The sequence below is a fragment of the Lipophrys pholis genome (genome assembly GCF_963383615.2).
Source record: "Lipophrys pholis genome assembly, chromosome: 17".
NCBI lineage: Eukaryota > Metazoa > Chordata > Actinopteri > Blenniiformes > Blenniidae > Lipophrys > Lipophrys pholis.
The window spans coordinates 7,334,683-7,349,828 of record NC_137643.1 but is presented as its reverse complement, the minus strand read 5'-3'; the positions used below and the strand labels follow the sequence as shown (position 1 = coordinate 7,349,828).

The window sequence follows — 15,146 nt, the reverse complement described above, 5'->3', positions numbered from 1 at the left end:
AATCATTCTTGGTTCAATTTACAGTTTATTCATTCAAAGGTAAACGCATGTCTTGTGGTTGTCTTCAACATCACTAAATGCTTTTTGCCCGCCTCCCAAACCCTGTAACATAAACTAACATTACAGAAGAGCACATTCTCTCATACACACTTTGCATATTCAGATCCTACAAATGACTCCTTAACGAGTACGAAATTTCTAAATGCCACATACTTGAAAAGCGCGGACAAACACATTCGACATACATACGCACCGATGTGCAACACATGTGTTTTCCCTCTTGCACACGCACACACTCACGCACACACGCTCTCCTGTGCACGAGCACACACATTCCACCACCAGCATGTATTATAAATATACATTACAATGCAGACCTCATGGTTTTGGAGGAGCAGCACTGGAGAAATGCTGCTCCTCCATCAGCATTGGCCCGGTCTGTGCATTCACAGTTGGTTGATGACATGCTCTCTTCGGCAACATAATCTGGTTAGCAGTATCTGTTACATGAGAGTGGAGTTACCGAGTGTATGTCCCTACTGATTAGCCATAACCACTAACCCTCTCTCCGTGTCAGGCTGAATTACATTTATTTTATCTACACAAGCAAAAAATGCTGCAGTAAAAATTCCACCATTTAAAAAAAAATTATAATAATAAAAAAATGGCACAGTAGCTTATTGAGCAAAGGCCTACGAATGCACACAAATAAATTAGATAAATAATACATTTCAATGTTAAAATAAATACATTTGTAAAGTAAATAAATTAAAAAAGCACAACATTGTAATCTGATTAACGCCAGCCTACGTTGTCCTGTATTACAATATAAAAAAGTGAACTTGTCTTTATTTGCACATTCACACGTGTTTCATTTTTTGTTTTTGTTTTTTTGAAATAGCTTTTTTTTGTTGTTGTTTTTTTTTGTTTTTTACAAAATGGCGGCAGCGTTACTTTGAGACTCAAAGCAAAATTTGTCCTCAGGCACCTGCCGCACTTTGGCGACTGTATGGGGTCGTTTCCATGGTGACCGTGACTGCTGTAATGGTCATCAGCACTGATTGGCTGTGAACCTCTGAAGTGGAAACGGGAACAGAGGGGGTCTCTCTGGGATTAAAAGGAGACTTTTCTTTTTTTTTGCCCCCCTTTTCTTTTTCAGGTTGTAAATTAGTGACATTCTGAATGACTGTGCTGATTTGTGCGGCGTTGCTGCGGGGAGAAAGATTTGACATCCGGAAAATTTACGTCAAGTGCCGAAGGTAAACGCGCTGAGACAAAACACACATCTACCACGTCTAAGTGCCGTCAAATTACTAGTCCCTGGTCTGTATTTTTCTAGGCTTGTTACAGTGTGAAGGCAGGAAACGCAGACAAAAGACTAGTTCTAAGAGGGCACTCGCTACCTTCTAAGAAACGCAGGCTTCGCCTCTGTACCTATCACAAAGTCAGGGGGATTTTTGATGTCTGAAGAAAATGAGTTCTTAAAAGGCCAGTGGATATCTTCACAAAGTTTGTTTTTTTTTCCTTTCTTCTGGCTCTTATTACGAGCAACTCCTTCCAAACAGTGTGAAAACATTCTTCAGTATCCAGGACAATGGCAGCAGTTCTCATTACCGACTGATTATATAAATATCCTGCGTGGACTCGGCCAGACCAGAGCAGTTCCAGAGTCCGTCTCACTGTTCCCCTCTTCAAAGTCAGGTTCAACGTGTCAACACACACGCTCTGTGGTCCGAGGCCTTAAAATCCACTGCAGGTTGTTGGAGTCGTCGACGCTCACAGCTGCCTTCTCATCAGCCGCGCCACTTCAGTTCCTCAGGTGGCGTCATCACCACGCTACAATAAGTGTGTGCCGTCCGACTCATCACAAGTTCAGATTCTCATTCGCACCAGGCGTGAGAGCGGAGCATCGATTGTTGCCTCCATGTGGTCACCACACCCGCATGAGATGTTTTCATGTGATGGTGATGTCCAACAACACATAAGAGTGTCGAAATACACTGGTGTGACTATGACAGCAAAAAGGCCTCTCTTTTTTTTTTTTGTTCGTTTTTATTTATTTTTTTATTTTTTTCAAGTTCATTAAGCTAAGGTCAAGATTTTTGTGTGTGCTCATCTGATTGTGGTATTGTTACACCTCTGCTTCATTCCCTTCTGTGTTCCTGTCAACCTTCCCATCATCCCGACCGTGGTGGACACAAAGCCCTTTGGACAAGGCGGTCCAGCTATGTATGAAGTGTCCCTCAGTGACGGTCGCTAGGACAAGAGCACAGCGGAAACCAGCAGCATCGCCACGGTGAGAAGAAGGCGGTCACGTGACGGGCTGCTGCCGCTGACACTTTTCTCCAGCTTGGGAACTTCGGGGTTAAATTCATCTGCAGAAGCAAAACACAGAGAGAAAACAAGAGAGTGAGGAAAGAGGAGTGCGAACGAGTGTGTGTGCGCCAGACAGAAGGAAACCAACCACTGCTACATTATTAATTCATCAATCTAAAGGCAACGTGTGACGCATGCAAATCGCACTTTAACATATGCAACAGAAAGAGACATGTTGCAATTATCAACAAACCACCAATTATCATCAGCTACATATGGGCATTTCCCCCGTGGGACGGAAAATTAAAAACACTTTTGTTTCAGATCTGTTTTTTTTTTTGTTTTTTTTTTCATGTATTCCTCCTTTCACACTAATGATGTTTTTATCCTAGAGGGATTTCAATCAAACCAAATTACTATGGCCTCGCCATTGATTAGACACAACAGAACATTAGCTGGAGGGGAAAGATAGAGAAAGAGCTGGGAGAACACATTTAGTAATATTCAGTAAAAAGTGGATTACTCTGAGTCATTATGCTCTGTCTCGACATAATGCCTCCCATTATATCTAGAGGGTTATTACCTATCCAAATAAAGCAGAGGAAACACAACACTGCTCACACATCAATCACAGTTTTAGTGCAACCTCTGCTCAAGCCTGTTTTTGTCTCTCAAGAAAACGGCAGTTTCTTATTAATGTCAGTCATATTATCCCACGTCAGGCATAAAACTGAGAAATAGATGGAGACGGGGAAGTTTAAATTACGTAACTTCTCCAAGTTTAAAGTCTTAAAACGTGACAAATTGATGTTACATTGCATGAACGGCAAATCGAATTTTGAATCATAAAACAAAATTAGGAAGCGACAAAAAACAAACAAATCTCCAACAAATTGGATTTTCATCTCAAACTTTGAGCAAAAAATATACATAAATTATATGTCTTGTCTGTTAAGCCTTCGCAGAGCCATCGTAGAATCTCTTTACAGAAAAGTTATAGTCGACATATTGTCCGCTTTTTAAGTGAGACATCAAACCGAGCGAGCGAGATGTCCTCCGCTGTTTCAATGTCAATGGCTCGTCTACTTTCTAAATATAACTGAGAAGGTAATTGCCTTCAAGTAAGAATAACAAAGGTGATGGCAGATAGCAGTCAGGGACAACAATCCCCTCGTATGTCTGATGAATGTTTGGAATTTTGTTTTTGTTTTTTTTCTTTCTCGTGTCTCGTCTGAATCTCAACCATCCCACAGCTCTGGTTTGTCCAGGTCCGGTGACTCGAGCTCAACGTCGGAGACGTCGTTAAAGAACACGCGGCATCCGTCTGCTGCCATGACACACAACATTGACATTCACACCGCGCCGCGCCGCCATGAACTCAGACATTAAACAGTAAGACAAGGCAGGAGGGAGAATATAAACCAGCACCGCCCCGGGTAGGGCCCGCAGCGGGTCGCAGCGAGGTCGTCACACTATGTGGACTGCTTCTCCAAAAGGTTTTTATCAGACGGGATTCTGAGGTAAAATTTACCGACGGGGGCCGGAGGAGGAGACTCGCTGTCCCTGCAGAATAAACGACCCCTTTCTTACCTTTACATAAATAAGTACATGCAGCCACAGCTCTATTTCCACAGTCGCATTGCGTGTGAACTGAATCTTCCAGACTTATTTGGAGGAGCTCAGAAAAATCTCAAAGCTGCACTTCTTCAAAAACCTTCGCTATTTAGGGAGGCCAGCCTTGGAAGATCAATGTGGGGGACGTCGGACGCCTCTGGCCATAACAAGTTATCAAAGGTTCACAGTATGACATCGAACATCACAGTACAATTGTGGGATACAGCAATCAATTTCCAAGCGCACAATCTGGTGCAGTCTTGTCTGAACGGGGCGCAACAACAGATGGGCAAGCCGGGCAGCGCCGCCTGTCCACAGCGAGCTGCCCAAGGCGTTTACAGTGAGATAAGAAGCATCAGCACTAGACTGTCGATGAGCGGAAAAAGGTTTGTCTGGCCCGATAAATCCTCGCGTACCACAATGATGGCGGACTCGCAGTGATGTGTCAACAACACGAGGCAACGGACCCGTCCGGAACGCCCACAGATCCGCGGGTCAATCGAGGCGATGCGACACTTGGGAGGGTATTCAGATGGCTCACACCTTGCCTATAAAACAATTCGCTGATTGTCGTTCCCAACAAACTCACCAGAGCAATTAACGTTTCCCAAATAACTTCAAGCAATTCTATAAAGGAATAATGTTATTGGGCTCTTCAAGCTGACCGCAGAACAATAATAGCTTTAACACTTGAAGGCAATTAGCGGCTTTCAGATGTCTGAATTGCTGCTTATAGCTCTGAACAGTTCAGCGATTCAAATCGTGTCACGAGGGGTAGGTCAACAAGAGCGGGGGTATCATCTTCATTATTACACTAAGTGGCACAGATGTCGCTGTGCACGCTCTTTTAAGTCGACTTTCAGGATGACTCCTCTCCTCTTCTGTGAGCATAATGGTCCTGTTATATAGAAAAGACTACTCCTTACCACTGATGCAGATTCAATGTCAAGTGAAGATTATCGCAGCTCAATGGATAGTTCATGTATTACTCGTTAGCGTGACAATAAAAATGCATTGCAGCATTAATGTGACATTAATGTGATTTTTTTATGAACATGAATTGAAATGTTTGAAGTCATGTAATAAAATATATTGTAATTAAGTGTAGGCTTCTGGGAGATACACAGACAAATGAGACGCATCTGTGGTCACGGTGACCTTGACATGTGGAGAGTTCGTTTAAACACAGAGACAGAAAGGCACACGGACGGAAAAAGGTTCAAATGCATGTTGTTGTTTTTAAGGAGAGCTATGGAGAAACCCACACATGCACAGTGAGAACATGTAACCTCTGCACAGAACCCGAGAGTTCTAACCGCTACACCACTGTGTAGCCCTGCAGGTCAATTGAGGCTCAATAATATAAAGGCTACAGATTCAAAGTCCAAATTTATAAAGCATTTCCAGTCGATTTTGGAGCTGGTAAACAGAGAATAGCAGTACATGAACATATTTAGATTTAAGTTCGGGAAAAAGAAAAAAGAAGAAAGTAATCAACCAGTTTGACTGCATGTCTTTATACTGTTTTCCTGGGATTAGCTGGAAAGCTGCAACTTGTTCTTTCCGAGGAAGTCACATTATTCTGAGTTGGAAATTCCAAAGAGCCACACACACTAACACTCACACCTCGGGGCAATTTACAGTCAAAAACTAACCTCACATGCGTGTTTTTGGACAATAGGAGGAGGAAACCAGATCAGTGTTTGAACCCACGACCTGCAAGAGAACCTCTAAGTGTTGTTTAAGTAATGGCAGATATTACTGTTAAATTACTTATTTCATATGGGAATGCTGTCAGATTAAAAAGGTGGCCATCCTTGCATATTGCATGTTTATTCATTAATTATTTCTCTAATAACTTCTCCAATGGATGAAAAGTATACCAAAGTGTAAGCTCAGGCTTTGTGGGTTGGCCCTGAAAAGCTTTGGAGCAGAGCAGGAGGACGCCATGTGGACCAGGAAGCTGGAGCTTGTTTGCTCTCTTGCTCACACTCTGACCCTCGCATACGAAGCAGGTAAAAGGCTGGATGGATGGTTTGTTTTGGCACAACTGCGTAATTCTTCTAGCACCTAAACATGTTCGCAAGAAATCTATTTGTTACTTGGAGTTTTGAAGACCAAGACTTTATCTCGTCACTTCGGAGGACTTTGGAAAAGTTCCTGAAATCTCTTTGAATTTTTGCATTTGACGCAAAGTTCAAGGTCATATCAACACCGATCTACCACACATTGATCAATCTGAATCTAAATGGGGCCGGCCAGAGTGTGGCGGTGCGCTCAGGTGCATGTTCTCTCTGAGCGTACAAAGTATTCTGTGAAAAACTGAAGAACACTCTTGGTTGGGAGTAAAAATGTCTTGAAATACTTCAAGCATGCCCAATCACCTCCAGGAAAACAATCTGATATACCAAGACCTGTCAGCTTGATAATCTTTACCCATTTCTTGGTGAACAAGTGGTAAATTACCCACAGATACGAGTGTGTCTGACTGTGTGTTTCTCTGTGTTAGCCCTGTAATAGACCGGCGGCCTGTCCACGGTGTATCGCTATCTCCTGGCACCGGCTCTCAGCATGCCAAATTTGAAGACATTTCCTCAAGGCATTCTGTAAATATCGCCCTAACAAGCATGAAGAAAATGGACCTGCAACCCAAAAAGATGATTTATCCTGCATTCATTGCTCGAATGTAGAAATATCCCACCTGACGCAAGCTAAGCAACATTAACATTAAATGACACGGAGCTCCAGCCAATTATCAGGCCAGAAAACCTCAAGCCTGTTGTTGATTTGCTACGAAAACACAGCTGCTGTTAACATGACCAAAGGTGGTGAATCATCTTGGTGGATGTATCTTGGTTTCCTTCGTAGAGCACAGCTATATATTCTGTCCAATTTGAAGAAAATCTGCATACAACACGATGCACAGATGTCATGGTTCACATTTTTCTTTTTTTGGAGGGGAGAGAGAACAGCTTCCAGTTGTATTTTCTTGTCCACTGACTAATTTATGTTTTAGCCTTGAGCCCTCCTCCGCTGCTGCAGAAACCTCACATGGAAAGTGTTTAAGGCCAAGTAAGTCACAGATGGAAGAATGCAGAGAAGACTTTTGCTTTTGCTGGAGGAAACTACAACTCTATGATTAATTCAAGCAGGAGGGTGCAGCACTGAATTATTGTAGCACATATGTGTAAAATACTGTGAGAGACTTGCTGTGAGATGCTCCTCTATAACAAATCTCTGCTATTCATATTTAATGCCAAAAACAGCTACAAGCCGGAAAGAGAGGGGACTTGCAGGGAGATTTAGAAAATATAAATATTGCAAGGTCGGCTAAACCAGTGATTTTACAAATAATGGATCATATTTGTATTGATGTATTAAACTACAAAGATAGGCAAGTTGTTTTTGTTTAAAAATGTGGATGAGAGGAACAAGCTAATAAGACAATCGGACAGATTGAAAAACAAGCCAGCAGTGTCGTCTTTCATAAATGTGATTTGAAAGCATTTCTCATTCACATATTCATGCGTCGTCGTGTCTTGCTTGACGAATGATTTAAAGGGATGCATGTCGCAGGAAATGCGATTATTGTTGGATGTGAAGGTAATAATGGGGGGGGTTAGGACGGGTTAAAACAACAATATCTGTAACATTATCACCATGTCGCCGCTTCTAAGACAAAGAAATAATAAGTGAAAGTCCAAGAACAAGACCCAGGTAGAAATACAGCCAACTTATCCTTGAAACACCTTTTTACATAGAAGGGAAGTGTGACGTCGAGGCAAAGCTAATAATAAAGTGACAGCGAGTCCGAGCATATGCAAAGGAAGATGAAGAGAAGAGTCGATGCTCAGCTAGTCTGTGGGCTGGTCTGGTCCTGCAGCTTAGTCAGGGAGTGGGTGTCCAGAGGGTCAGCGGGGCCGTCGGGGGCTCGCGGGCTGTTTCACAGCGTGTGCATGTGCGTGCATGCCCATAAATTTGTGTGTCCTGATTTTGTTATCCCTTCAAATGTATTCAGCAAAATGCATCACAACGCCGGAGGCAATGACTTTTTATGATTCCCTGCCAGAGTGTGTTTTTTTTTATATTAAATTCTACGTAAGCTGGAGCCTGAGTTACTGCTGAGCAATTCGCCCACCACTGAGCTTTTTCTTTCCTCCTCTGCCCCTTCTCTCTGCGCCTCCCTCTCCCTGCCCGCACTCTGGTTCTATCTCTTCCTCTCTCTCTCTCTCTCTCTCTCTCTCTCTCTCTCTCTCTCTCTCTCTCTCTCTCTACCTCTCCCTACCTCTCTCTACCTCTCGCCTATCAGTCCTACCTTTCTGCCGGACTTTCTCTTGCTGCAATTCTCCTTCACTGCCTCCTTCCTGTCTTTTATCTCTGACTTTCTCTGTCTCACTTTGTCTACCTCTATTCCAAATTCACCCTGCCTCCTTCTTCCTCTCTTTTGTATTTCTCTTTTCTGGCTTCTCTCTCTCTCTCTCTCTCTCTCTCTCTCTCTCTCTCTCTCTCTCTCTCTCTCTCTCTCTCTCTCTCTCTCTCTCTCTCTGGAGGTACTCGTTGCTGATGGCTCAAGAGCTCTTTTCATTCGGCCTCTGTTGGTCTCAGTTTCCATCTCAGGCAGGTCACACTCTCTTAGCCCTCGTCACAGGCCACCTACGGCTCCCAGAAACAAGCACACTAAATGATTCCCGGCAAGAGGCTTTTGTTTGAGATGGGGACGGAGGGAGAGGAAGAAAAATAGAGGGTTTATGTAACCACTCGGCTGCACAATTGACTCGCTCACTGACATGCTTTCTCCTTAGGTAAACATGGACTTTTCATTTCTTACCAGACCTTTACTGACCTTGTAGATTTTGCCCAGGGGAAGAGGAAAGATTTTACCTGTGTGTGTGTGTGTGAGTGGAAAACTGTGGGGCATTTTCGTTATGTTCATTTTGTTTTTCGTTTTTTAATATCGAATGACTGATATATTTTTTTGTATTGGCTGTGCTGACTGGGATTGCAAAGGGCTTGAATTTTAATATACAATGTAATCAACAGCGATCTACTGCACTTATCAAAGTTTATTTTTAATTTCCCCGCTCTCAAAGGGAATATTTATCCGAAATAGGAAGGCATGGCATGTGAATGTGATCGGTGTTTGCCAGTCGGTATAAAAGAAGGCTAAATGTAAGATGACAGGGGTGCACAGTGGTGTAGCTGTTCGCACCGTCACTTCACAGTGAGAAGAACCCGGTTTGATTTCAGGCCAGGGTGTTTCGAATTTTCATGTTCTCCACGTCCGAGTCGTTTTTCTCCTACAATTCAAAAACATGCTTGTTTCTATTGTCTTCGGACTGAATAAAGTGAATATAGAAGATGATTACTTTCAAGTACAACTTTATCTGAAAGTCATTTTGATCATCTGGATAAGATCTTCACATAATATTTGATAACTTCCTTCTGAAGTACTCGGGTAGTAGCTGTGCTCCCTATTTTGCCGGCTCCTGAATTTATAATCTGTATGCCTCACTGTGTGCAACTCATTAAAACCGTCTTTATGTAAGGTAATGTGAGGTCAGAGACTGCTGTGTAGCATCATGACTGAATTAATGCAGCTGACAGTGGAAACAATTAATCTTGTAACGACACTGATGAATGAATGGTATAATAAGGGCAGTATTGGGGCAAATTCTCTTCCTGTGTATTGGATCAGTGCTTCCACATTATTCCTCGTGATAATTACGCTATCAAGACCGATAGAAACAATGGCCGCAACTCCAAAGTTAGACATATTGCCTTCTTATAGTTTCATAGTATGCATTAAAACCAGGCAGTCCAGTTGAATCACTATGGATGCTGTGTTCATGGTCTTGCCCACATTGCACAACTCCGGTGCAGAAAATAAAGATTTTACTCATCAACCATTCATGGCTTGGGGATTTTCTTTCGCCAACCAAAGAGTAGGAAAACTAACAAATGGTTGGTTCCTTTCCACAAAGAGCGATACACAAATCAAGCTCTGCAGCCAAATATTGACCAGCGTCTGACAATTGGCAGCCGTTCCCTTTCAGCTGCTCAGTCACTCACCAATGTCGTGTATTTTGATGTTTGGCCTGACTGTGTAGTCAGGAGGAGTCTGACTGGAGTCATCGTCTGCCTGGGAGACTGAGAGGCACACAACATATACACAAAGAGAGTGACAGAAGGGAAGAGGGAGAAATAACAATCCCAGGACAGATACACCGGTGAGAGAGAGAGAGAGAGAGAGAGAGAGAGAGAGAGAGAGAGAGAGAGAGAGAGAGAGACACAGACAGGGAGAGAAAACATCATTAAAACAGGTCGGAGAAAAACTTGCATTTTAGACATCATTAAGCCGTGTGCAGTAATAGTAGGACATGGAGGCGTGAGCGTGCCCCTGCCACGGCGAAACCACAAACAAATAGACCGCGTGTCCAGACTACCATCTGCACATTAAAAGCAATTGGAAGAGGTGGACAGAAATCATTATTACATTTACTGTTGGTCTAGACACAAAATTACATTCAGCCTGCAATGCCAAATTATCCGTGAATGAACGATGTGTGGGTTCCTTGTACGACTTTGTATATTTTCATGCTGCTTTTACGGCTAAATATGTGTCTGCGTGAGCCTACGACTGTGATGTGTGGTTAGTAAGATGAAACAGCGTTAACAGAGGAGCCTGCAGACATACTGGCAGTAATCAGCTGGAACCTCACAGATGTAAATCATGTGACATGCATATTCACATCTTTCTCATTGTGAAGTCTTGTAAGGGTTAACCGGGGAGACGCGCATGGGAATGGAAAGAAAGGCAGTCGAATCCAGCAACGTCTTTGATAGCAGGCTGTTAAAATGACCTTGCTAAGCAAAGGTTGCAGATCGTAAAGTGACTAAATACACCCTCACACACACACACACACACACACACACACACACACACACACACACACACACACACACACACACACACACACACACACACACACACACACACACACACACACACACACACACACACACACACACACACACAGAGAACAAAAATTTATGGCCCACATGTGCAGACAGACACACAAACTCCTACATCCAAACACGCACACACAGAAGCAAATGGAGGCACGGTAGACACATCAATAGATTAGCAGTGACACTGGGATTGGGGGGTGGGTGTTAAGGTGATGTGTACACAGGGGCTGACACTGGCCTGAGTGTGGGATGTATTAGTGCTGACAAGGTTAGAGGAGAGGGGGAGGCTTTCAGCACCGGGCTGCCTGATCAAAGGCCTGCAGGGGCTACCAGGGTAAAAATAACACACACACTATACAGAGCAGCAGGCATCGCAGAGCAAGAAAGAGAGGAGCAGAGATAGGGAGAAGGAGGGGGTGGTCAAGAGAGCTGTGGGAGAGAGGTATAGGCAGTGACAGGCAGAGAGGAGGGCAGAAGGATTTTGCAGCTGAGTATTTCTCTTTTTTTAACTTTTACATCTTTTGTACAGCTTCACGAGAGCATGTCACTCACGGAGCAAGATCGAGCATTACTGTAATAGCACTGAGACAGAGAATAACATTAAGCCATCACTCTCAAAGCGCTGCTTCGAGGAAAAAGACGCCATCATCAAAACGTTGCCAAGACAGCATGAGGCAGAAAAGCCTCTCACTGAGACAAGACTGTCAGATCTTAGTTTCTCCCTCCCTCTCTCTCTCTCTCTCTCTCTCTCTCTCTCTCTCTCTCTCTCTCTCTCTCTCTCTCTCTCTCTCTCTCTCTCTCTCTCTCTCTCTCTCTCTCTCTCTCTTCTGTCTGTGTCTCTCTGCCTCTTTGTTTCTGTTTCTCTGTTTATTTGTGAGATACAAAGGAGATAGGAGGGGAGTGGATGTGAAAACAAAGCAACACAGAAAGAGCGAGGACGGTGTGATTGTGGATCTCACCAGTGGAGCAGCAGACGTAGACCCTCAGTCTCAGGCAGCTGTGGCCGTGGTGGTGAGTGGGTGTGGCTGAAAGACCAGGGCAAACACAGAACAACATGTCAACCTTGTGCCCTCTGCAGGCCACACAACCCTCAACAACCATCTATGCAAAGTGCGGCACTGCGACTGAGCTCAGACTGTCCTCAGCTGAACTTCCAGAATCTATTAACAACACCCACATGCCGTCAATACATGTAGGTGACAGCAGCCGAAGAGAGGCCTCATTATAATCTCCGATCAAAATATTGGCTGTGTGGCCCCCTCAGGCTTTTTTTTTTTTTTTTGTTTCCACCCATCAAAATAAACCAGCGCCAGTGTTTACAGACTCACAGATATAGTAGTACTCCTGGCCCACGTTGAACTCGTAGCCCAGCGAGAAGGCGCTGTAACGCTGGAACTTCTCGGAGAACTTGATGGGCGCGTGGGGCGCGTGGGGCCGGTTGCACTCCCAGCGTTTGAATCCCAGCTGGGGGTCACAGGTCCGATATCCGCGGTAGCTGACCATGTAGAGGATGTACTGCTCGGCTATGACGCGCTCCAGCGTCCCTCGCTGGCTGGTGTTGTAGTGTGGGCAGTAGATATCCAGGTAGTCGTTGACACTGACTTGTACTGTGAATCCCTCCCTTCGCAGCCTGAGGAAACACAGGGGCGAAAAAAAGATGCAAAATAAATATGAGAGCCGAAATATCCTGCACCAAACTTCAAAACAGCACTTCTTTCTGCCAAGATGTACATGTTTTCCTGGAAAACCGAAACTCAGTTTTTAGATGTTTTACAAACAAACAAGAAACGTGAAGATATGTGACTCTTTGCAGGTGCTTCTAGCATTAGACCTGTGCCAGTTTTCTCTTCCAATTTTCAGCAAACAAAACAAACAAACAAGCCCCTGACTTACAGCAGTGTGATGACAATGATGCAAGACAGAGAAAAACAGCACATCCTCATACTTGTGAATCGGGAAGTTGTGCCTGTTTATCTGGCTAAATTATTAATCAGTTGTCAATTTCCTTTGTGCATATCAACTGACTCTTTAATTGACTTGTAGTTTAAGCAAAACTGTTCAGACTAGCAGATTGAATGGGAGCAATAGACTTTCCCCTCAGCCTTTAAAAAAAAAAAAAAAAGCGTTTTCTCTTGAAAAGATAAACTAATACATCCCTCACCTCCTGCTGCATATAAAAACTGTTTTTTTTTGTGTGTGAAATGCCTCATGGCACTCGCTGAGACCTGTGATGAGAATGATAATATACACGGCCCTTCGTCCCCCCTGAGCCAGCTACAGGCGGGTCATTGAGGTGAAAGGAGATTCTGTCAGCGGCGATGTATGCTCCGGCCGCAGGGGGACCGGCCCGCACGCCGGACATATCATGGCCCAAACTCCCCTGGCAAGGGTTAGTGATGGAGGAGAGGGATGTTAGCGTGGAAGAAAAGCCTGTGTGTGTGTGTGTGTGTGTGTGTGTGTGTGTGTGTGTGTGTGTGTGTGTGTGTGTGTGTGTGTGTGTGTGTGTGTGTGTGTGTGTGTGTGTGTCATACACGGGGGTACAGTAACCCTTTAGACGATTTAAATCTCTTCATTGAACAACTGAGAGGATGATGGGATATTATTTCCCATACAGCCTCCATGCTGTTACCCTCACTGTTTATAATACTAAGTATACTGATTATGTAAATTACACAGTCTGTAATTACACAGAGCAGAAGTCATTAGAAGGGCTCCTGCAGGTGAGCTGATGAGATGGGAATTGTCCTCGGCTGCAGTGGCGTGTGTAACCTGCACCAACCGGCTGTAATGACTAGTTTCTACCGTTAGGTGGAGGTATTGTTACGTCTTCTTTTTCCTAGGCGCTTCTAACGCCCTCTGATCCTCTGCATCCATTTTTTTTCTGAACTTGCTCCTCTCCTCATTTTCACACATGATCTGTTACACACCTACAGAAGAGCAGGAATTTCACACGGTAGTAACCGTCGCCTCACTGTGCATTCCACGGAGTTGTTGACAGGCTCACCTAAACATGTGCACATGTGCACACGTTACTAGGTCAGGCCTCCGGAGAGAGTATAATTCTATTACAAAATGAAGATCAGAAATGTCAGAACACCCTCCTTTCGCTCTCTCTCTCTCTCTCTCTCTCCCTCTCTCTCTTGCTCTCTTTCCATCTCGTAATATTTCTCACCGTGGCGTTACATCTTTCTTTTTTCGGAGCCTCTCCTTGACTCTGATCTTCATTCCTCCCTCCCTTCTCTCCATTTACACTCACGTTGGGGCAGATGAATATCAATTCTCTTAACCAGTATTCTTTTTAGGCCATCAATCTTATCTGTGCTTTCTATCCCGGCTACTCAGATGTGAGATGACAAGACTTTTGTCTTGCAGTGTTGCGGGAAGAGACAACACTGCTCTGCGCTTCAAAGGGACTATATTTAGAGAGTGGGGCTGGTGGTAGAGGAGGGGAGGAAGGTTGAGATGTGGGGATGGAAGTAGATAAAGAGGTACAATGGGCGCGGGTTAAAAAGAAGAGTCGATAGGCATAGGATAAAACGGCGTGCTGAAGATGAAAATATGTGCAAAGGAGAATCCTTGGATGCAAGCGGTGAGTCAAAAGTCAGACAGAGTCACAGTCATTGAGAAATAAGTGAGAGGGCAGCAGCGTGCAAGAGGCGCTGAATACAAGAAAGCAAGAGGATTCAGAAAGAGAGTGTGTCTGTGTCTGAGCGCTCAATAGTATTTATGGATGAAAGGCTGCTGGGTACCACTGAGACAGAACAGCAAATGCAGCAAACTTGTCGGCAAAGCGTTTCTTCTTGAACATTCACTTTATTCAAATGTGTACATGAGAGGCTACTGCAAGGGACAAGAACGCCTTGTTCGCTGGATCCAAGAAAGCTGATATGGAGGCTGAGAATAACTTCAAATATTTGTATTTTTCTTAACTAATCCACAGATAACGAAGCTCTTCTTGGATGCTTCTCCCGAGGAGACGGTGAAAGTTTACTGTGCTCACCCGCCAGGTTTTTAAACCAGAGTAGTTACAATAAGTGAGGAATGGATACTGGTTGAACAAACTCATGTTATGATGATTTATTTAGATTTTATGGCTCTAGAATTATGAAAAAATATGATGAGATGTGACAGGACGGTCATACAGGCTCATATTTCTTTAATGAACATTATCCTTGTAAAGGTAATAGTGTTTATCTGGTGTATATGGTGTATGCGTCCTGATTATGAGGTATAGTAAAAGGGACCCC

General features: G+C 43.9%; 1 protein-coding gene across 1 annotated transcript in view; it reads right to left on the bottom strand.

Moving 5' to 3' along the window:
- Positions 1 to 2,256: 2,256 nt before the first annotated feature.
- efna3a (ephrin-A3a) overlaps positions 2,257 to 15,146 on the bottom strand; it is a gene marked incomplete at both ends in the record, with an annotated part of 66,370 nt that continues 53,480 nt past the window's right edge. The window contains 4 exons of the mRNA XM_080485052.1: positions 2,257 to 2,375; positions 10,000 to 10,077; positions 11,859 to 11,924; positions 12,228 to 12,529. Of these exons, the coding sequence (XP_080341178.1) occupies positions 2,257 to 2,375; positions 10,000 to 10,077; positions 11,859 to 11,924; positions 12,228 to 12,529 (565 nt within the window). The remainder of the gene's footprint in view (positions 2,376 to 9,999; positions 10,078 to 11,858; positions 11,925 to 12,227; positions 12,530 to 15,146) is intronic.